The sequence below is a fragment of the Drosophila ficusphila genome, unplaced genomic scaffold (assembly GCF_018152265.1).
Source record: "Drosophila ficusphila isolate 14025-0441.05 unplaced genomic scaffold, ASM1815226v1 contig_791, whole genome shotgun sequence".
Classification (NCBI taxonomy): domain Eukaryota; kingdom Metazoa; phylum Arthropoda; class Insecta; order Diptera; family Drosophilidae; genus Drosophila; species Drosophila ficusphila.
The window spans coordinates 14,223,891-14,247,744 of record NW_025064737.1 but is presented as its reverse complement, the minus strand read 5'-3'; the positions used below and the strand labels follow the sequence as shown (position 1 = coordinate 14,247,744).

The 23,854-nt window shown below is 40.1% G+C and overlaps 1 protein-coding gene across 3 annotated transcripts in view; it reads right to left on the bottom strand.

Moving 5' to 3' along the window:
• Positions 1-23,854, bottom strand: part of LOC108087238 (sex determination protein fruitless) — a 97,335-nt gene extending 73,481 nt beyond the window's left edge. For 2 of the 3 annotated variants that reach the window (XM_017184533.1, XM_017184529.2), the window contains exon 1: positions 23,574-23,854. In XM_017184533.1, the coding sequence (XP_017040022.1) occupies positions 23,574-23,854 (281 nt within the window). Of the gene's footprint in view, positions 1-15,115; positions 15,284-23,573 lie in introns of those variants that run through there. The other variant, XM_017184530.2, reaches the window with a different exon arrangement.

Below are 23,854 nucleotides of genomic sequence, written 5' to 3'. Positions count from 1 at the left end.
AGATAAAATGCTTTCTATTAATTAAAAAAGAAATAATTTAAGTCACACCGTTTATAAAAGGTAACGCTGGTTTTAATATGCTACAGAAAATATTAATATATAAATTTAGCTATTTTCTTCCGTGTAATTTTTGTTGGCGGAGCCGGGATCTAATAACGTTAACTGTAACTCGCGATGGCAGTCGTAAAAGCCGCCACTTGCTGAAAGAAACGCCATATGCTGATGCCAAAGTCCATGGCCAAGTTGCGGTTTATGCCGCTGATCATAAAGGCCTCTATTCTCATCGCCGACGTGGAATTCTGTTTTGGGTTGTGCGCGGGTTGTGCTTTTAATTAGGGTCATCAGCGGTAAACTAGCCGAGAGCCCCAAATTACAGGCAAGTGGCCAAAATGCACCGAGCCAAATGATGTCTACATAAAAGTAAATGCTCTAATCGCTTGCAACATACAATGTATTCCCGTAAGTTAAAAAGAAAACAGTTTCCATTTGTCACGAGATTCAAACTTTTTCGGCATAAGCATCAATTTCTTTCAAATTATGAACACTTTGCGCCAGGATATTTTATCGAAATTGAAAAGTTTTCAGATTACTTTTTATAACATCGGTTAGGCGATGCAACTAATGCCTTAAATTTAAAGTCATAAAATAAATATCACAGGTGCCACTACTTATGAAAGTTTTGGGATAGGATACTTTGGGTTAATATATCCGGTGATTTAAGTTAATGTTAAGCAACTAAAGTTGGCAGGAAATTGCAACTTTTTGAATATTGCTGATAATATAGTTAAAATTTATTAAAGATCCGAGGTCAATAGTAAACATTTTGAATGCCTTGTGGAAAAAGTGCAGGCTTCGAATTCTTCTGCGCTAACAAGCTGTTAACAATGATTATCCTGCTTAACCTTTTAGGATTAAGAATACAACTTTTCACACTAAGTCTTTGTAACTGAAGCCAACATTAATAGCTTTTGTGCAAATGCAATAAGAATGCTTTTTCAGCTTCCCTGAAAGAAAATGCCTCTTAACTGGAAATAGTCCTACGCTTAAGGAAAAAAAGACTTTAAGTCCGCGGCGTGTCCTTGGTGTTATATTTGTTGTTTTATGCCGGGTATCCTGTTCTCGCCTTTTCTTCTCGTTTTTTTACCCACCATTGTTGTATGTCCTTATTTTCCCCTCTGGCGGCTTAAACAGCAATTTCTCCGGCAACTTCAGCCAGTCGGCGGCTGGCTTTTCATGTCAGGCGGCATTAATGTCGGCACGTTTATCAAATTGCAGCTTACAGCGGTGCGGAGTATCTGAAGTCGTTCAGCGACTAAAAACTGAATTATAGCCGCTCGACAAGCAAAACCGTGAAGACGTCAAATGACAGCCGAACACGTACGCGTCAAATTATTGACACTCGGTTGAAAACCAAAAAAAAAAAAAATGGGAGATGCACCCGCAGTTTCGTAAATAAAGATGCCACATCTTCCCGTTAAAGTTTGAAGGTTTCGCCGCATTATGTAACGAAAAGTTGCAGCTCACGCATCTGCCACACCCACTCAATACCCACAACCACACACACACACACAGAGGGGAAAGAGGCGGGTGCACTTTCTTGGTCAAGGTCAAAGCGGAATCAGCGACGAGGAAGGAAATGGGAAAGCCAACAACTAAAATTTCAAGCACGAGCCAAACGAAACGCCCAAGTGGGCGGCCAGCCATGTTGAAAAACGCTTTTCTAATACGAATTAATAATGAAAGAGAAGCACGAAATGGTGGGACTGTTTTAAAGAGGTCAATCACTGCAAGAAATCAAGGATAACCAAAGATAACAACCTAAAGCGAAATTTAGATAGTTAAATCGAACAAAGAATTACTGATTTCGCAATTTAAATGTTCTTGTGTTAGATTAGTTTTCAAACAAAGACCAAATTTCAAACAAACATTTTTGAGGTACAAAGTTGTTGTATATATTATATATATTGTTGTCTTTGTTATATTTATTTAAATTATTTGTGGCTTGTAAGATTTTAAACCTTAAAGGGACTTGAGAGTTTTTACTATTTATTTAATGCGAAAAGTTAACGTTACCTAGTTACAAACTTTTCTAAAATGGTATTGTAAAATCCGGAAATTGTTTTTCCTTTGAATTTAAATATTCGTGAATCGTTTACTTTTTAGACACTCCCTTTTCCTTTAAATATTTAAAGTGCACCGGTAATCGATTGAGATTTAAGTTACGACGAACAATTGAATTGAGCTCAAATCGAGACGGGGAAAAAGTTACCAGACAAAGGCGGCCCCAGACTCCGCTTTTCCGGCACCCGACTCCGCTTTCCCGCGGAGATTCGGGCCATGAATGTGGGCAGAGGGGGCGTGTCAGTGGCAGTGGCAGCGGTCGAAGGAGGCGGAGGAGATGCTTTATAGATGGAGTTCGATGCGGGGCGCAATTAGCAGGCAAAGCAACTGGAGACTGCAATTTTAATTGCTTAGTGCTGCGGCCGCTGGGGGACAAAAGAGAGCATTGCATTTCTGCATTTTTCTTCTCCACTTGTTGTTGTTTTTTTTTTCGTTTCGACCGTTAGACGCGAGATGGCCAAGAGTGTGTATGGGATTGGGATCGCTGTCTCATTTTGCAATAATCAGCGACAGCGAAATGGAGCACAAACGTGGCTAATTGTAAATTGTTGCAATTTAAATTGTTACCAGCCAACGGTTAGTAGTGTACCAAGTGGTCGCAAAAGAAAAAAAAACACAGAGCACACATTGCTCTTAAGGCCCAAAAAGCCAGGTTTGCGCCACAGCAACTCCAGCGGAGCACCAGCATCATCATCAATTCATATCGACCTGGAACTATTGAGGAGCTGGAGCCATTGGCCGGCAGAACCGGGGCGTAATCGTTAAGAGGGATCGTTAAAGGTACCACATGGCATCGTAAAAATTTGTGCATTAATAAACATTATGCAACAAGCGACAGGAAAGTGATGAGACCGCCAGCCACACTCTGATTCTTATGGGCATTTACAATCTTACACTGTTATGAAATGCCTTGGGTCTTACAAACCGCAACTTTGCTTTTAAAAAATTGAAAATAATAAAATAACTAAAAAATAAAAATTTGTTGATTAAATAATGTTCAAATTATATGTTGTAATTGTAAAAAGAATTTTATTGATTGGGTTAAGACCTTGTTTGATACAATAAATATTATAAATTGTTTTTTAGTTTATCGTTTGACCAAGCCTAACATATTCAACCAAATCTCACTTTGAAATACCAGGCGAACAGAATGCGACAGAATTTGGTTTTTTTAAGATTTTCCAATGGAGAGAGAGAGAGAGACAACAACATATTTTGTATGCGCTCCCAAAAGTATGTTACAATTTTGATAGTTTTATTTTTTACGATCCCCATTAAACAATTTTGAGGACGCCCCTGTAAAAATTTGATAAGCTGAAGAGCAGTTACCTACTAACACATTCTGTTCGCCTGGTAATTCTACCAAATAGATCAATTTTTTTTTATTGATAAATAATAATGTTTTTTTTCTTTTCCTGTTGACAAAACTCGCATCCAGCGAAATCTGTATGTGCGTTTTGACCCCCTGCGGTGTATGAGCAGTTTTTTTTGTTTCCTTTTGTAATAAGCGGTTAGCGGAGGGATCGCAGTTATAACGAGAATCAACCCGGCTAACTAACTGTTGCTCCTCCTGCCGCCGTTGTGCATTTAACGATGCGTTTATTAATGCCACAAGGGAGATCGTGATCGGAAACTAAGAGGAGCGGTCTTTTTAATGCGCCTTTATCTATGTTATCAATACATTCGGAAATTCGTTTTACGATCGTGTAATTAGTTGGCCATGGCAACTAATATCAGCAACAAAGTGGCGAAATAGCAGCCTTCTTATGGCCAATTTAATGGAGCCGACCAGGAAGACGTAAAGATACTCAGCGGCAAAGCAAAAAAAAAAATAGTAAGGAAAGGAATTTGTACTTAAACTTTTTATAAATTTATGCTATAGGTAACAAAGGTGCGGGAGAAATTACTGGAAGACTGTTGAACTATCGGCCACCGATGTCAAATGTGAGGTTGGTTTTTATAAGGCAAAAGTTATGCAATCGCCGGCCCAAGATTGCGAACCGATACATTTCCCATTGCATTGAGCAGATGCCACAGCACATTTCTCATGGCCGGCCATTTATGGCACATGGATTGCCAATTGTCGATTGCCCAGATCCAAGATCCGTCCAACGATCGATGAACAATTTAACGGGCAGGCCGACTTGGCTCGGACCTGCCTTCAGATCTAACTGTCCCTCTGACAAAATGCCGCAACCTGCAAATGTAACTGACACACAGACAGTTGGTCAGGGCAAGAAAAAAGCTAAATAAAATCAAATACAAACACAAATAAAAATAAAAATACTAGAGGAGCTGCGGACGGTGGATGGATGGATCTAACATCTAGCCAACGAGACTAAGTATACAATGTGCAGGCAGGGAAAAAAATAAATCAAATTTTCTCATCAATCTCATCGAACATGAAAATGCACTTTCAAAACGCATTAAATAAACCATAACGGCACGCATGCGCCGTTGCAAGGGAGAAAAAGAAACAGAAACGAAGCGACCGAGGCTGCAACTTCGTGGCAAAGAGGCAGAGGCCGCGTAAATCTTTCACTTTGAGCCGAATGCAGCACAGCTAACTGCAGCTAACTGGAAAACTAGCGGCCGAGAAATAACGTAAACGATAAATGCGCATAGGCAAGTGCAGCTCCACAACCTCGAGGAACATCGAGGAGAAGGCAGCCAGCCAGCCAGCTGGTCAATGGAGTTGCCTTTAAAGGTAAACAGAAATAGCTAGATATCAACCCTTAAATAAAAAAAGGAAAAGAATGTGAATATAAATATTTTAAAATTAAATTCACCAAGACAGAAAAAACCCCTAATTTAAATAAATAATCTTGGCTCAATAGATATTATCATAAATCTTTTTATACCTCACAAAACAATATTTATATTCACTGAATTTAAATATATTTAAATATCAAGAATATTTTAATCATGTTTTTAAAACCTTCTTCTTTTGCGTGCAATACGCTTTATTTATTACTTTTAGAGTGTGTCCTTTTGAAAAAATTCCAACATTTTTCAAAAGGAATATAGCCAATTTGCCAGAGCTTTTGGCTGCCGACTCGCAGTGTTCGCCGTGGCCAACCATATTTGGCATTGGCTTTGCCCAAACTCTGTGCCTCTCAGACACGCTGCGACTGCGCTGACAAATTGCTGTGGTTGTTGTTGTTGCTGGTGTCGCCAGCAACATGCAACAGGCAACAGCAGCAACAGCGGCAACAGCGGCAACAGGCAGGCGGCCGATATGCCAGCGAGTCCTCGAGGCAGCGTGGCACACAAATTTGGTAGCACGCCGCACGGCGGCACTCAATAGTGTCCAATAATTCATAACGCAGCCGTCGCCGTTGCCAAAATTGGCAAGACGCTTGATAAGCCGACGCTTGTTGTTGTTGTTGCGGTTCCTGTTGCAGTTGCAGTTGCAGCAGCAGCAACAGTTGTTGTTGATGTTGCTGCCGCGCAGCCGCGCGTAATAAATCTGAGCAATTTGTTGCACACTAATCGGCAGAGCTAAAGCTGCGGTCGCCGTGGCTTTCGTTAGCCATTTCAATTGAAAGTATCTATCAGCTTATGGGTTGCAGGTGTTTTGGCCAAAAAGTCGTCGCAGCGGGAACTTCAATTAGTGGGCCGAATAAATCAGTTTAGTAATTGCTAAGCAGATATGCGAGAAGATGCTACCAAAGAAGGAAAGGTTGTTTATAAGCTTGAATTGATTATAAAGTGTTCTTCTGTAATTGAAAAATTTGAATGGCGAATTGTGATTTTAGTTTGATAGGAAATAAAAAAAAGGATTGAAGGCCGATAAATATAATTTGACCATAACTGCCTTTCTTATATTTCCTTAAAGCGTTTTTCTGTAATTGAAAATTTTGCATAAGGAAGAAAAGGTTTAAAAAACGATAAACATAATGTGATCATATCTGCTTTTCTTGAAATGAATTCGTTTTGCAATAAACTCTTGTTCGGCCATTTATGAATTCAATCTAGCTCATTTCTCTCAGACTTTTCCACTCCATCGGCCAATTCAATTCAATAACTCGAAGCGCTAAAGATTCGCCGGAATCGGTTCGTTGGACTGACTAATAATAGCCATAATTTGGTTGGGCAAATGAAATTAGCATGCATTACACAACGGCAATGGCCAATAACGGCACAAACCTGCCATTGATCCTTGGGGCGTCCCATTGGGCTTTGGCATTGCTATTTTTTTTTCTCCGCTTTTCGTGAGCGGCAGTTGCCAGTCGAGCGGAGTCGCCGTTCAGCAATTCCCTGCGCATGTCTGACTGACTGACTGACTGGCTGATTGACTTGGCCGGGATGGAGGATTGTGGATAAGGAGAGGAACCCAGAGGAACTGGTATTGGGACTGGGCCCGACCATCAATGAAACTCGGCGGATGTTGCCCGCCGCTGCTGCAGATGCTTCACGCTGCTTTGCTAACGGTATCGAGCCGCCACACAGAGATAAAAATTGGTTAAGGTTTTAAGAAAATAGATCTGCATGTATAATAATTTAAAAAAAATTTGTCATATTTTTGAAGTATTATAAACTCTTCTGTGGTTGCCTAAGATTGTTGAAAATAGTTTATGAATGCTAAAAATCGGTGGGAATAAAATGAATTTTTCTCCATGCCACATCCACTTCCCCTTGCCATTGGGGATCTTTCTAATGGCGCACGCATCTCCAACTCCATCTCGATCTGCATCTGCATCGCATTTGCCGCTTCAATGGCCAACTGAGTGACCAGCGAATGGACAAACAGCGGATTTTTCCTTGACTTATTCTCATCCTGTTTTTCACAAGGCCCGAATCTTCTTAGCTGGGCGCCATGGCGTATGCATTTTTTATGGAAATTGATTTTCCTCGCTGACTGTCATTAGTTATGACGGATGATGTTTGAAATTATTTAAATATATTCAATTAATACAAGCAGACACAACATAAACAACTGAGGAACCTGGGATAATCAGCTTAAGCTTGGATTTTTTAACGTTTCTCATAATGGTTTCAAACAAAGAACTTATTTTTTATTCCCGCAGTGAATAGGGACAAAGAAAATCACTAATACGTCCTGTGAACCCAACTGTCAATCGGTGGAATGTCTCCATTACCTGCCTGGGAATAAGTCAATAAAATAATTGATCTACATGACAATAACAAGCTGGGTCTGGCTTAAATGAACTCGGAGGTAACGAGAACAAGAGCAAAATTGCGATGAAGAGATGGCAAGTCAGAAAACAAGGCGAACATAGAAAGCGTGAAGCAGACAATCAATAAATTTCTGGCTAAAAGCGCCAGGCAGTGGCAACAGGTAAAGGCAATTGCCAATTGTCGGATTGCCCTAGACCGCTGTTCTTGTTTTTGTTGTTGTTCCTGCTGCTGCTGCTGCAGTTCACTGTGCTGGGTTCAATTTCAAAGATTTCTCTTGAAAATTGAATACCAAATAAAGCGCCGTAAAGCAGAGTGGAGAAGTCAGGATAGGAAAGCCCAAAACAGTAACCAAGCCAGGCTTGAATATGATTTACATGCAGCACTAACTTGGGAGTGAACTGCACCCGATGGTTTCGGTGGCAAGTTCACTAAGAAAAAAAAACTAATCTAAAGAATAAGAAATTAATTTTAAAACAGAGAAATCAAAGAAATCAGTAAAATTAAAAGAAATTTCTAAACTAAAAAAAAATAGTAAAAAATATAATTACACATATAACAAAGGAAAGATTATTTTTTTTTTGTTATTTGCTGTTAAAATCTTGATTAATATGATCAGTATAAAAAGCTTTAGGAAAATTTATTAAAATTACAGAACATAAATCAAACATAAAGAAGACCAGATTTTGGTGAGCCGTTTAGTTAATTTTTCGGCTTTCAAATCAATTAAATTTATGAGTATGATTTTTCATCGTGTGGCAGCATCAGCTTGATCATTTGCCGTTTGTTGGCTTGGTTCCTTTGGTCGTGCCACGTTTGCCACCTGTTCCTGTTGCAGTCTCTCGTTCTTCTTTATTTTTTTTTTCTGCCGCCGTGTTGGCTTCTTTCTCCCGTTATTGTTGCTTGCTTAGCCTTGCCTTGCCTTTATATCGTTAGCTAATTTTATTGTTACAATAACTGTTGTTGCTGCTGCTGCTGGCATAAATGGCATTGCTGTTGCTTTTGCTGCTGCTGCTGCTGCAAGTTGCTGCTGCTGCTGCTGTTGCTGCAAGTTGCCTGTTGATGTCGGCTATCTCTCGCACATCTTATGACCGGCCTTGCTTCCACTCGTATCAATTCTATTAAGCTTGGCAGCAGTTCCCCTCCCCATTTCCCGCTCCCCTCTGCATGTGACTAATCATGCAGAGCCAATCATGCCACAAGTTTATTTATTTTCACGTTGCAACTGCCGGGCTTTGGGGGTAACAACAACAAGAACAACAACAACAATAAGAACAACAACAACGGACAGCGGACAACGAACAAAAAAAAACTGGGTAATCCACTTGAAAATTCCTCGATTTTCGCTTCCTTTTCACTCGTACATATATAGATTTCCCATTTTCCATTTTTTTGTGTGCCTGTTATCGCCTGACTATCAAGGCTGCTGCTTGTTCTCGTTATTGTTCCCTGTTATGTTGCACGTTGCACGTTGCCCCCCGCCACCGAAGTTACAGCCGCTGGCTTGTTTGGCTCCGCTCGGATCGCTGGCTGTTCAAATTTTTATAGAGTGAGTTATCTGCTGGGCTGTCTTGTAGTCCGTCCGTCGCTATGAAGACGACATCCCCCACACATGGAAAAATCCGAAACAGATTATGTCCTTAATATAACAATATTGTTACAATTTTTCAGGGGCATGGGGCATTTTTTGTGATATGTTTTTTTGGCTGTTACTTATGACTTCATATGTTGTCAGCAACATTTTGGTTTTACAAGGTACTAAATACACGATATAAAAAAGTATTTCTTGTTTATTATCAGCTTTAAACTTCATACTTTCATACGCTGTCAAGGAATAAAATTATATTTAAATTAAATACGTAATAAAATAGTATAAATTCTACCAAGACTTTACGTTTTGCAAGGATAATCAAATGTGATCTCTTACTCAATATTGTTATGCAACCGAAACAGTTTCAGAAGCTAGTCGAAACCATCTGAATATATTTCAAGTGCATTTCCATTGGCAATCCCAGCTGCACTTGTTGTTCTCGTTCAGTCGCCGTGTGTATCTGCGAGTGTGCATCTGAGCATCTGAGCATCCGAACATCTGGGCATCTGAGTATCTGTGTGTGACGTTTACCGCTATCGCAGCTGTCACTCGACTGGCCGGCCGTTATGTGTCCTTGAAAGATCTCTAACTGGCTAACTGTTTCTGCCTCCACCTGCCTCCACCTACCGATAACGATATGGCCATTGCGGAAATTATAATCCACTCAGGTGGAGCTTCGCTGCCGAAGGAACAATGGAACAAAAAATTGGCTCAAATGCCAGAAGTTCGGGGTCTCGTCATCCATCATCGAATTTTGGTGACGTGACCCAGGAGGTTGTCATGTAACACAGATTTGCGGAAGTAACATTTATATTGCTCCGATCCAGACAGCTGCGAAGTGGTTTGTGTGAGCCCTGATTGGATTGGGGGCGGATAAACAAATTGGCAAGAGATTTCAGCCATTGCAGGTGTCACACTCAAGTGTCAAGCGGGATTTTAGGTAAACCAAATAAACTTTGATTTGTGAGCAAGGAAATCAAAGCATTGACACTTGAATGATTTATGGCAAGGTAAATCGAATAATACGAGAATTGGTGGCAATAGCTGTTGTTTTTACATTTTCCAAAAGCAAATGTTTTTCTAATTTTGTTATTGGAAAATGTTTATAATGTAACCAAAAACCACATTGCTTTGCTATCCATTTTACAATTACTAGTTGAGAAGAAGTTTGTAATATCCATTAGTAGGTTTATCTTAGATCTGCCATCTAGAGTGGAATCAGCCCACACATTCCCAAATAAATCTTAATCACACATCAGCGGAGCCTGTCAATTCAGCATACCAGATTAGAAATCCTACCAGGGAAGCATCCTCTTCATCATCACGGAGGTTCTTCTGCGGGGAATTTGCAGACCTGTCGAAGTCAATGTCGCTGTCGATGGCACTTGCTTTTCTAAAAAAATACAGCAAGTGCAGAATGCAGAATGGAAAATGCAGAATACACCAAGCGTAATTGATAAAGACCGACAAATCCGTTGATGGCTATGTTAATACATACAGTAGAATGACCGATCTTTGGGGGCTGGCGAACTAAAAAACGGGAGGAGGCGGATCAATGTCGTTCGAAAACGATCTTATTGATGGCAGGAAGACAAAGACCTAAGATCGCCTGCTAATGCCAGCTTCAGATACAATTATGTGACGCGTGGAAAACCAGTTGGAATTGTAACGTGTTCACTGGGCGAAAAATATATCTAAAATCATGTATCTATGCTTTATTATTATGTTGTTTTGAGCAGATGAACTTATACTTATTTCTTATTTCTTTATAATCAATATAAATACTGATTTGATTATGTTTTAAGCCACACTAAAATATTTTCAGATATTTCCTCTAATCAAAGTGTTAATTTGAAATGTAATCCTTTATTTTCGTTAATGTTTTTATGCCGCCATGTAGCAGCATTCGATTTTTGTAATGATTATCGCCATTACAGGAACTGCTTCTGCATCTTTGTGATTGCGGTTAGCAGCTGATGGCAGTTGTTGCTGCAACTGCAGCCGCCACACAAAGGCGGCTAACAATGCAAGTGCAACAGTGCAACAGTGCAACTGCAGCAGCAACTGCGACTGCGGGAGCAACAGCATCATCGACAGCAACAAACTGGCTGCAATTAGAGGATGGGCGTGGGGCGCGGCTGGGGCGCATAAATTGCGTTAGGATAATGATCGCGCTTTGGCACAGTAAATCGCATTTCGAAATGCAACGGACACCGGAGGTACAGTTCGAATGTGCAACCTATCTCTATATTTTTTTTCCTATTCCACCAATACTTATACTAAACTGGTTCGGCAACAAATTTGACGCGCGCTGCTACAAATGAGCGGACACAAAGAAAGGGGGCAAAAGAAAGCAGAAAGCAGATAGCAGCTAGAAGAAAGCCGAAGGAAAACCAGTAGATGGAGTGGCCGTGGAAGGCCAAGAAGCGGTGGCCAGCGTTTTGGCCACGCATGCTGGGGCGCCATTTAAATTGAGATTTATTGCCAGCCACTTTTGCTGCAGGTGCATCATCAACTTGCAACGGCAGCAACTTGCAACGACTTGCGACGACGACTTGCAACGGCGGCAAAGACAAAACTGTAAAAACGCTGCCAACACGGCTTTTGTCCTGGCTAAAATATAACAGTCAACAAATCGCTGACCAATGAAGATGAAGTTATTAGGCGACTTATGTCGCCAGCGTGTTGACAATCTTCTCGTTTCGTTTCGTTTCGTTTGGTTTCTTTATTATTTTTCCCTCTCACCTCGCTGGCAAAATCCGTAGAAAGATTTAGAGCAACGACAAAGCTTAACAAGAATTTTAATTTAATTTGTTTGATGGCAGGAAATTGGTCTCGGGTATTTGCAGGCCACGTCGCTCGGCATCAAACGGAAAATAATTTGCAAATATATAAATTTAAAGTGACTACAAAGTTTTCGCTTGTGGCTTTAATTGGATGATATGTACTTGGTTTGTTTTGCAAGAAGCGAAACGTGTTTGTAATGCATTTTAATTTGATTAGAAATTATTAAATTTGAAAGTAATGGCTTTCATAAGTAAATAAAAGGAAGGGGGAACACTCGTTGTAACTTCTATGCATATGGAAGTTTTAAGTGATTAGTTTTCTACAACACTTTGATTCATGTGTTAAATAGATTTCATACCCAAGAAAGGACTGAATTATTCTTTTTCTTCCGCTTTATTATATATTTATATTTATTTTTTATATTTTAGTAATCCCTGAATCAGTGTGCCTCACATATATTTAATTGCAATTGACACTGATTAGCTTTCGCACGCCAATGCGACGGGGCGTTAAGTAGCCAAAGGCATCTAATGAGTTTGCCATGTGGCAAAACATAATTTCTGCATGTCAGTCACTCAGTCGGTGAAATGCCAAAGAGGAAGCTCCTCAGAAGGGGTTAGAAATGTGGCAGGTGGGAAAGGCGGCAAAGGTGGAGCAGATGGGGCATGTGGGGCAGGTGGGGCAAGCCTGGCAGGAGGTGCTGTCAATGTTGCGGCTAATCCTGCTCATCATCTACATCTACAGTTGCCGGCACGAATGCGATTTTGAAAAATCACAAAAACCGGTTGTCACTATTTGATGGAAAAGTCTCTAATGTTGCTGTTGCTGTTCCTGCCGCAATTGTTGTTGCTATTGGCGGGCAGGCACCTGCTGATTTTATCCTTGCCGTTTCGGCCATTTGGCCATTTGGGTGCTTCTGCCACTGCATCAGCCACTGCCTCTCCATTTGATTGTCTGCCGTTGATTGCCGCTGATGTCTTGCAGCTGTGTCGCCTGTATCGTCATCGTCTGCCGCAAATTAAGTTGCTGCCTGCTAGCATTTACATGCTGGCCAACTGGCAGCTTTTGATGTTTTAATGATAAAATTTGCGCGATTGATTTTTCCTGGGTGTCGAATTTGCTGTTAAGCCAGCCAAAAGGCACTGAGGAAAAATCTTTTAGTTACATGTATTGATGGGTTATTTGTTGTTTATATGTACAGATTTTAATTCAAAGTCTAAATGATTCGATAGATTTTGATAGATTGCCGTATGGTTTCCAATATTTTCTCGGAAAACGTCCAATTTTAAAAATACTTAAATAATGTTAACATATGGCGCAAACTTATACGTGATTTATTATTTGTGTCTTTTCCTACTCATTTGTTTTTAACTTGTCTGCAAAAGTTTTTAAAATGATGCGAAGAATCTATAGTTTTTGTAGTGTAAAAGAAGGAAGGAATTAATTAAGTTAGCCTTGTTATTTTAAGTATCTGCTCCTTGTAAACGATTTGTTCTTGATTGGACCGAAAACTTTTTGTGGCAGTGTTAGGCGTTGCGCGTCCGAAAAGTGGCGCAAAAACGTGCCGCAAAGATTTGGCTGCCGTGCTGCCACGCCTCTCCGAACCACCACCGCCCCCGCCCCGTATCAAGGTCAATGGGTTAATGCGGCATCAGTCGGCTATTCGGTGGTCCACTCCTTCTCACTGCGCCACTCGACGCTCCATTCGCATTCGAGTGGATCCCAATAATTGCCACTGCCGGCAATCCGCAAGTGCAACTGTAAGTGCCACCGTTTTCAGCCGGCGGGAAAAGAGCCGACGGATTGACAGTGGAGTTGCAGCAGCAGCAACAGAAGGAGATTGAGAATGGAGATGGAGATGGAGCTGGAACTGCCACTCAGCGGCAGACGGCGCATGTTGGCCATCAAATGTCCGGGCTAAACATTTAGATTAGACCAGAGACGATTCTTCCGTCAGGAATGCCATCTTTTATGGAGCAGCGGTAGCCAGTGGAAATACTCGTACATACATAGCTTGCAACTGCAACTGCAGAACAATCGACGCGACGATGGGGTCTAATCTAGTTAAATTGTTGCATGCAACAATCGCAGCACAAGCACAAACAGATACAGATACCGATACAGATACAGATGCATGGGCAGATACAGCTACACGATAGCAGCAGATAGTCGGATAATTTCGTCGGGCTAATTGCGAAAAGTGCTCCCGTGGCGGAGGAAAAGCAGCAGGACAAGTGAAAGACAGCGGCGCACGTGCGGCGGGGGATCACAAGGAGTCCCGCCACAAGGCTCCCCCTGCCCCCACACTCGATTAGCCAATCCTCCCTCGAAGCCATGACAAGTCACGCACTCTAAGAAAAAATGCAGAGAAAATCTATCCCACAAATTCAATTAAATAATTTGATAAGTTTGTTTGGTATAAGCACTGACTTTGATTAAATAATTCATGTAGCATTGACTACGTACTGTTTTTATGTTTGACTTTATAAAATTTCTTAAAAACTTATTTACCACAACATATTTAAAAAAACTTTCAAATAAATCATAATTTCGATTAAGAAATCTTGTTTTTAAATTACTTCAAGAAACTTAAAAGAAGTGATATAGATTCCTTGTAATGAAATATCGAAGTCGTATATATTATTGCTGTTAAGAATTCGTTATCATCTTAGGATTTTCGAAGAACAAATATTTATTGTGTGTTTTTCGGTTGGTATTCTAAATAAGGTTAATATAAATGAAATTATATAGATAGACTTTTTGCTAGAATAAAATATATTTACGGCTTTTTTGGGAAAGTAAGAACTTTTCCACGCGTTTTAAAAAATATTTGTGAGATACAATATTTTTTTCTCCAGTGCACCTATTGCCATTTATGTAAGTGACACCTACGAGGAGGCACGGAGTTGGGACTGGGACGGCAATTGTGTTCTGCGGGCCCACAAATAATAGCTTCATTGGGCAGCCCGGCAGCAGGGAGCAGGCAGTTCACCAATTTCAATGCCAGTGGCCAAAATGGGCAACCTGAAAGCTGAAAACTGCAAACTGCAAACTGAAACAGGCAGTGGCAGAGGCAGAGGCACAGTGGCCAGGCCATGTCATGGAATGGAATCTGGTCTGAAATTTGCATTGTCTCTGGTCGGTCGGTGGCTTTGGCCTAAACTTGGCCAAAAATGGTCGTTGGCATGGCCTGACATTATTATGCTGCTGATGCGATTCCCTAATGGCTCCCTGCCGGGCATTTAAATGTCCATCAATTTATCAATTAAGTTAGCAACTAAACAATTAATTGTCAGCCAGGGCATGGGAATGTATTTATTTTCTAGCAAAATTGAAATAATTCCCATCTTAGTCACATATGTGTGTTTTTAGTAAGTTAATTATAAATTAATTTATTTCATTAAATTTCTTTATAATATGGTTTAACATTTTTAAGCATATTTGATTTCACAATTGTTCCAATAGATCTTTTCTCACTTGTGGACTGAGTTTGGCTTTCTGCCCCGAGCTTTTCCATGCATTTAGAGCTGGATTCGATTTTATGACCGCGACGTTTCGACATTTACTAACCGTTTGCATTGGCTGTCCATCCTCAGTTTTGCGCCGACTGCCAGTGACAATAAGTGCAGTGCGAAAAGCTGGTGCATAGTAAAAAATGCGATGAGGAGCTGGGGCGCCTGAGCGGAATTTATGGGCCGCACACATGGCGCCAAAGGTAAATGTGGGCGACCAGGTAACTGTGACAGCGTCAACAGCAGCCGGCTGAAGGTTACATTTTCTTTTGCCCCCTTTTGGCCACGCCGCACCAAACTGCCAAAGAAGTGCCACCAAATGGGGGGCGAAATGTTCAAAATTACTAAAGCCGCTTATGGAGAATGCAGGCATATTTGTTGCAGCTTCGCATTTGGTTTTGTGGCACGTTGGCGATGCGTTCGTGAGTCGCCAGATCTAGCACATTGTAAGCGGAATTTTAAATCTTAAATATTTATGTTTTTTATAAAAAATATATCTTAAATTCATAACCCAGACTTAAGGATTTTGCGACTGAAGTAAGAAGGAATATAAAAAGATGTCGAGCACCATTAGATAAGTTTATTTTTCTTTTAAACAAAACCCTTTAGAAATATTCATATAACATTCAATAAACTTTTACAAGTGCACTTTGTATTTACAAGCATCTCGGGTTTAATGACACCCACTTTAAGTCCTGTTGGCAAAGTTATAAATTAAGTGCCTGCTCTGCAAGTCAGAAAAAGAGATATGTCCTCGGCAAAAAGCTGGCAAAGATGAGTTTTTATGGGAATCAAATTCAGTCATTCGCAAATTTGAAATTGCATTTAAGAGAGCTTCTTGAAAATTGTGTAAGTTATAAAACTCCATTCAAACTTCATCCCCTAGAAATGAATTTCTTGCATTTATAAAATATTCGAAACAGTAAGATTGTACTGTTCAAGAATTCTTCTTAAGGAAAGTAAATAAATATTTATTATATTTAATTTAAAGAAAAGTAGGGTTGCTTTCTCAAATTAAAAACATTTTATCGAAACATGCTCAATTTATAATTTAATTTATAAACTTATAAAACAAATTCAAAACTGTAAGTTCGTGAAAAGAAATGAAAAATATGCCATATCATATCTGACATTTTCTCACGACCCGGTAATCAGCTGTTCAGGTGCTTGTTTTTATACCTATTTTTATTGTTATTCCTCGCGTTTCTGGCACAGTAGTTCAAGCTAAATGTCATAAGTTAATTAGATTAAATTTTCCAGTGCTAGAAATATTGTTACATGTTCTTTGCCTGTCTGCCGCTGCTTTCCATTCGGCTGCTTCCTTAGTTTCGCCTATTCTTACTATTCATTCCACTCATAATATTTTACACTCGATTCCGCTGTTCGGCTGTCAATGCCAGATGGGCGGAGGGCCCGGGTGGGCGTGGCTGGCTGGTTGGTTGGATGGCTGGTTGGCTGGTTTGTTGGCTGGAAGAGGCACACTTTGCGGCTTGCTCGAGACGCAGCACAAAAGTAGGCAGTATATATTTTCTTGGTCTGCACGACGGCCAAACAAAAGGCGCTCTATTATACCCATTGCTCATTTGTTTTTGTTTATGTGTGCTGTTTTTTTTTTCTTCCCTCAAGTGCAGCTGCCTGCATTAATTAAAAGATTCAGGGGAAAAAATCAACTAAGCCATGCACTCGAAAATTCAATAAGTTGCATTAGGCTACGAGAAAAACTCGTCGACCGCAAGTTTTTCACGCACGACCCCAAAGGAAAAAGTTTCACTTTTGCACCCGAAGAAACAAACAAATGAACAAGGGATGGGGTGGCTCAAGAAAAGAGGGCGCAAAGGGTGGGAAATTGCGTAAGAAGGGGGGTTGGAGCACATCTCGAACGCACAAATGACGACGCTTGGCCCTCTCGACTTTTCCCTGCGAAATGGGGACGCCCACTCACGCATTGCGGACTCGCCCCAAACCATCCCCGAAGTACACAGAAAAAAATCAGGTTGCTTGTTTCCAATAAAAATTATAAGAAAACTTAAACAATCCCCGTTTCTATCTAAACACTTAAATTCCAGTACTAAATATCTCACTGAATAAACTGCTATTTATATTGAAAGAATTATTTATTTTTAGATTTATATTTCCTTTTTCACTGTGCACCGATACACCACCCCCAAATCCACAACCCCTACGCACTTACGCACTTGTTGTTGGTAAGGCGCTTAAGTGTTACGCATGTGTGTGCGTGCGTTTGCATTAGTGTGCGCCATTTTGTAGCTCAACATCGGTCTGGGCCTTAAACTCGATCTGAGGGGTGGCATGCAATATTTTTAATGAAAAATGCAACACTCAGACGCATCATCTCGTCCACTTGGAAAAATATAGAAAAAAAAACACTACAAAAGTGTCGCTGGCATTTTAACGTTTTGCACTAATAACATTGGAGTTTTTTAAATAAATAGAATATTATAAAAAAAATATATATAACAAAACTAGTTTTTATTAAAGTAAAGTAAATTTAGAACATTAAAGAAACAAATTTTCTTCTTTTTTTAAACCAAGCTCTGCACGTTCAAGAAGCATTTTTGTTTAATTTGCACCAGTGAGCAGTGACATCGCCCGTTGGGAAAACGAGGGAAAAACTGTCTGTGGGATTGGGCCGGGGTCTTCCATTTCCATGTAATCATTCTTAACTTCCAGGGCGATGCACGTGACTGTGTAAGCTGAGGAGTCAAGTGCTTGTGATTCGCAATTGTCGAGTCACCAGGCACACGCACATTTGTCTGGAAAATGGTATAACCCCGACGCATATTACATTCTCCGGCGCTAAGTGACCCAAATTGTTGTCAAGCAATGTGATTTGTGCATGCATATTTCCCTCCGTTCCACAGTGCGTATGCGTAATCACGCCAAATACATAAACACACTTCTCGAGTGGCAAACCTTTCACTAGCCGCAGGGGCGCATTATTAATAATGTAATTAAAATTCCAATTGCACGCACATTCGAAGTGGCCGCTTTCCGTTTAATTAAACTAATTCAATTGGCAAATAAACACCTGATTAATATTACGCATACGCACCATGTGCAACCCTCTCTCACTCTAATTGCAAAGCCTTAATCTGCAGACGGGGACTTGTTTGCAGATTTCTCCATCCCCCCCGAAAAACTACCGATTCCACAGACATTTGCTGCAAATAAATTGTAATCAGCAGTAAATCAAGTGTGCGGCATCAACTGCAGGTGAAAAGTTGATTTCTCACAATACAAAAGTTGATGAGTCAAGGGAGAACATTTTCAAGGAAAGGGAGTTTGAGCTGCAGTCTGAGCCTTTTCGGTTTGCTGTTGTGAAAATGTGTTCTTAGCAAAATATTTGAAATTATGATTTGTGCCATTGGCCACACTCGGAAGCACTCGAAAGCCCATTTCTCTTCACCACACTTATTTTTGGGTGACAACTTTACAAAGCTCACACAGGAAAATCCTTACTTGCCAGTTTGCAAAAGTTAATTATAAAGAGCATTTCGTTTTGTCTGTCTCAGGGTCTTTGCATCACCTCTCCTTCATTTGTTTGTCTGCGCTTAAGCTTTGCTTTGCTTTGAAGGCATTGCTTTAATAAATTATTAAATGGCAACCAAATAGTCAAGCTCGAAATCAAATTCATCGGCAATTTGTTAGCCACTGCACATAGATTTCTTGGAAATTAGCCAGAGCCTTTGGCGAAACGCATCAAGTATGCAGCTTAAAAAAGAAAACATTTTTATAAATTCAAATACCTGCATTTGAAGAGACTTCTTTCACAAACGCAAAACAAAATAAAATGGAAAGTGATAACAACAAAATGTGATAGTTTTATTGGACTAAATTTCTCTGATATATAATTTAAAATCGTGTTGAGGAAAATAAATAAGTGTTTCTATCTGAAGAAAATGCATTTTCTTCTCTTTCAATTCAGAGACATACAATAAACATAAAATGTTTGTTTTTTTTTGTTTTGATATAGTAAAATAAAAACATTTTTTGGCTTCTTTCGAGAGTTTAGCTTACTCAAGCAAAGTATTTGACCCTTAGCCAATTTAAGTAGCTGAAACTTTTCTTTTAAATACATCGCTGACCTTTGCTGAAACTTGAAGGCTAACTCGCTGGCTTTTTCGATCCTGTCTTGACCCTGGACCCTAATGAGCCAGCGGTGGCAGTTTATGAAGTGCCAACATCTGATTCTTATCCAATTAGCGGGTTTGCCAGGCGACCCGCTGCGTTTAAGCCGCAGCACAGACAAACTTTCACCAAAGGATGTGGAAGGGGACCTGCCCAATGAGGAATATTACACTGGGATAAACTTAATTAAAACTATTATAAAAAACATTAAAAAAATATAAATTGCATCCTTTAAATGTATAAGACACCATCGAACAATCTGGTAGTTTGTTTCTCGATCAGCTTATGTATTATTGATAAATTTATTTAAGCTTTAGCTCTTCTTATTATAAAATGTTCTGCACTCTCTACTTTCACAATTTTTTCAGCAGTGTAGGTGTCATGGCAAACAACAATACACCGCTTTGTTTTTCTTTCTTGCTGGGAGGGTCCACAACATTTCAGCACACAAAAAGTTGCACAGTTGAACTAGCAGCCAACGATAAGTGGCAAAAAGTCAGTTGGAAAATGTGTTAACAGGTTAAAGTCAGAAGTGAACCTCCGGTGGCTTTAAGCGGCTTAAGCCACACTCTGCTCGTTACCTGATTTTCTGAATAGTGATTTATTGAGCTGCTAGTGGCCGCAGGTGTTAAGGTGCTTCCGTTTTGTTTTTTTTTTTTTGCAGACACTTCCGCTATTTCGACCGACACTCCAACGTGTTTGCAACTGGTCAATAACAATTTGCCTCTATTGCCTGGACTTCCGCCCAAATAAGTGCACATAATTTCGAACGGAAGGATCTGGGAGGATGCTCAGTTTTTAATTACAGGTATTCAGCTGGCCATGGGCGATTCCTTTTCAGCTAAATGGTGAGAGAGAAATAAGCCGGGATGAGATACGCACTTTTCTCGGCAGGATGTTGGCTGGCTTGTTTGCAAAACCTCAACCCCAACAGCACGGCATTCGGCAGAAGGACGAAACTGTGGAGGAAACTCCGGCCTTTTGTGCTCGTCCTGTGCCAGTTCCACAGTCTGCTGCATTCATTAGACCTGGCCAAGTGGCGCTCACAGACTCGGAATTAAATTGCATTTACAACCGCACCTCCGAGGCTCCTCTGGTCTGGATTCTGCGCTAATGGTGTAACACGACTCGGGGCCATCCGGCCATAATTATTATGGTTATTATGATTACTCTCGGCCTTCAGCAATTTCATGCTGCAATATTCTTAAACGCCATCAAATTGTCGCTTAGCTGGGCTAAGACCAAAACAACCAACCGCTGTTGGCTTATGAAATTAAATGAGGTGGATTTATTTTAATGAAATTGGAGCCGCGGGAATGTGCATTTGTAAAATACCCCTTGATTAGAAATTGTTGTATTAATGGTTACTTCTATAATAACTTTATCAAATTTCACTGAATAAGTTACACAATTTTTTATATATCAACTTCGACTGTTATGATCAATTAAAATGATTTGTGGGTTGAGCGTTTAACAAACTTAACCTACGGTGCAGCCATTTGGCAAATTAGCATGTTTGAGCCGTCAGGTCGAGTGAGCAAGCCTAGTGATTTTGGCAGTTACATGTGTTACTTAATCACATGGCGGCTGGAAATTCTTTGACAGGAAGTGCATGACCATCGTTGGCAACATGCCATGCCACACGTCACAGTTACGAGCCAGCTGAAATAAAACTTGGCCGTTAGTTAGTTTGGCACAAGTTCTCAACTTTTTCAATAAATGAACTTGTTACCCTGTCTAAAACCTAAATCACAGAGGGGTGCTTCAATTTAATATTTATATTAACAGGAACAATTGTCCCTATACAAATAAATTCTTTGTAAGATTTTGTCACTTATAAAAATATAAGAGTGTTTTTTTTTAAATAGCATAGCATTCAGAAAATAGTTTTTTATAATAATAAGATAATAATATAAGTCTTAGATAAATGTATAATAGAACATGTAAATAATAAACAAATCTTTGAGATCTCAACTTCTATAAATTCCCAAATTCACTTGTCAAAATTGAGCAATTTCTGAAATATTCCCTTATCCAGGTGTGACCACAATTATGGGAACAATTTTAAAAAACACATAGCATGTCTTCTAGCCATTTCACTTTTGCATATTTAAGACGCTTGTTGGGACATTTCCGCTATAATTGACTATTGGCCCGCGGGTAAAGTAACGCGATAGTTGCAAGGAAATGCCCTGATTTGAATTTTCATGGCGGCCGCTAAAATAATTACTCAACATTTTTTTGTTACCCGATTAAGTTGCATGTGTAAGTTGACTTGCACGTTAATTAAACGAATTGCGTTGCATGTGGCTGAGAATGAGGTTCATTTTTTGTAGCTTTCATTGCAATTTATTGTTTGGTATTTTTCATTTTGGTTTGGCATGCGCACAATGCAGCTAAGTTAAGATGTTCGAGGGCCTATGGCCTTTTTGCTACGGATTGCTTATCACTTGCTTATCACATGCAGCAACGACCATCGGTTGCACCACCGATTCGGTGGCTCTATGCCGCCCGTCATCCGAATGCAGCTGGATTCTAGGTGGGTTTCACTACTTTGCTCACTACATTTGTCTAGTTAGTTAGTTAGTTAGTTTGTTGACTAGGGGCTTAAGTCTATGGTTAAAATGGCTCTTCACTTACCGCGCCAGTTGGTGGGGATATTTTTGTGGGCTTGTTGTTTGTAGTCTTGGTTTTTTTTTTCGGTATTTCTTTTCTTTTTTTTTTTTTGGTTAGAATTATGAGAGAGAAACGGTGGCTAACTAACTGATTACTAGAGTTTAGGAAAGAAGTTGAACTAACTTTAGGTTGCCGGGCTTTTGGGCCCGGTTCGGGTTGAGTGTTGATTGAAGAGCAGCTCCTCCGGGTTCGGGAATGTTGATTGATGATCCTCTATCTGTCTGGGGTTGCTCCATCGTCACACGTCCACGAAATGTCACAGTTTGTTTGATACTCTTTGCTCACTTGAAAAGTGTTTGCCTTACAATTGCTTACGACCTACTTATCGGCTAAAACTAATGGGCTGGCCAATTGAGCTTCAATAGGGGTTTGCTTTTTATACAGTTTGTACTCTTGGTAATTAATTTCTGCATTTTACATGGGTGCATATCTCGCCTTGGTGCTCGGTTTATGCCTAGGACTTAGGACTACTAATAGTGGTTAGGCATAAACTAACTGGTATACAATATGTGTGTAGTTGCGTTAACTGTTAGTTATTGTTTAAGTTATTGCTTCGAACGTGTTCTATTTAAGCTAAGAAAAATTCATTGTTTTCGATCTACGTATACTTCAATTAGCAAGAAATTACCTATACTATTATGTTAAGTTGTTAATTTTTTGATTATTCTATGGGTTGCTTGTGGACCCTTCCAATTAGCTGTAAGTTTCTACCAAATATTTGCAATTATCTCGAACTCCTTTTCTGGCTTTGGCTATATAATCCTATATGTTAATATGCTATAGTTATTGTAGTAATCGTATATGTAGCTGGGCAAAATGTTAGGCTTTCTTAGTTCCATATTTTAAAAAGAAATTCTACTTAGTTATTGTTATTGGATTGCTTGAGTTACGTATACTTTTGGTGACTTAAGTCTAGAACGGTACAAGTGCTATCTGAAATGCTCTGCTTAAATCTAAACTTAATTATTTTAACCTCTTAATTTTAAGCTACGGAATGTTTTCCTATTTATATTGATTAGTTTGGTGTTATTTCTTGCAGTTAGTATGCTTCTACTTAGCGAAGGAAATAAAGTTTATTCTAGTAGTTTACATTTAAGTAGCGTAGCAAACACTTTTATTTAGTGATTCTCTCTTATTTCTCTCTCTCTCTCTCTCTCTCATTTCTCTAGTTAATATATTTATTTTGCTTTAGTTTGATGGGTTCATAGTCCATTAGCAAAGGATTCGAAATGAAAGCTGATATATTTTAGGCTGATTGGCTAATATAACTTTACTCTAAGTTTACTTTTTGGGCGTGATTATTCAAGGGCATTTCAAACTTTTTCCAACTAACTTAAAAAATTCAAAACTGATGTCGACTATATAGTTTTATTTTGTTTTTTTGTTGATTGCAGACATAGCAGAGAAGTGTTGTTGTTGCTGATGATATGCATATCAATTGGGTTGGGTTTATTGGTTTTTGGAATCTCTGCATTTCTTTGCTCGTCTTCGATCTGGGGATTTGTTTTATCTGCTCCCCTCTCTCCACTCTCTCTCTCTCTTTGTTTCTCTTCCTCCCCCATTTTGTGTTGTTGTGGTTTTTTTGGGGGGAGGCTTACCTAGGGGATGCGGGCGGAAGCGGGAGCGGCGGCGGCGGCAATGGCGGCGGCGGAGCCCGCACATCCGTTTCGATGTTCCGCTTGTGCGGCGTCTGCAAGTCCAAGGCCGCATAGTGCGAGTGGGCGTGGCCATGCCCATGGGCGTGGGCGTGGCTGTGCATGTGCCCGTGACTGTGAGGGTGGCCCACCCCCAGCGGCGACTCCCGCGGCCTCAATGTGGTGGGCGGTCCGCGGAAGAGGGCGTACGGATTGCCAAAATAATCCTGTGACGTGGCCATCAT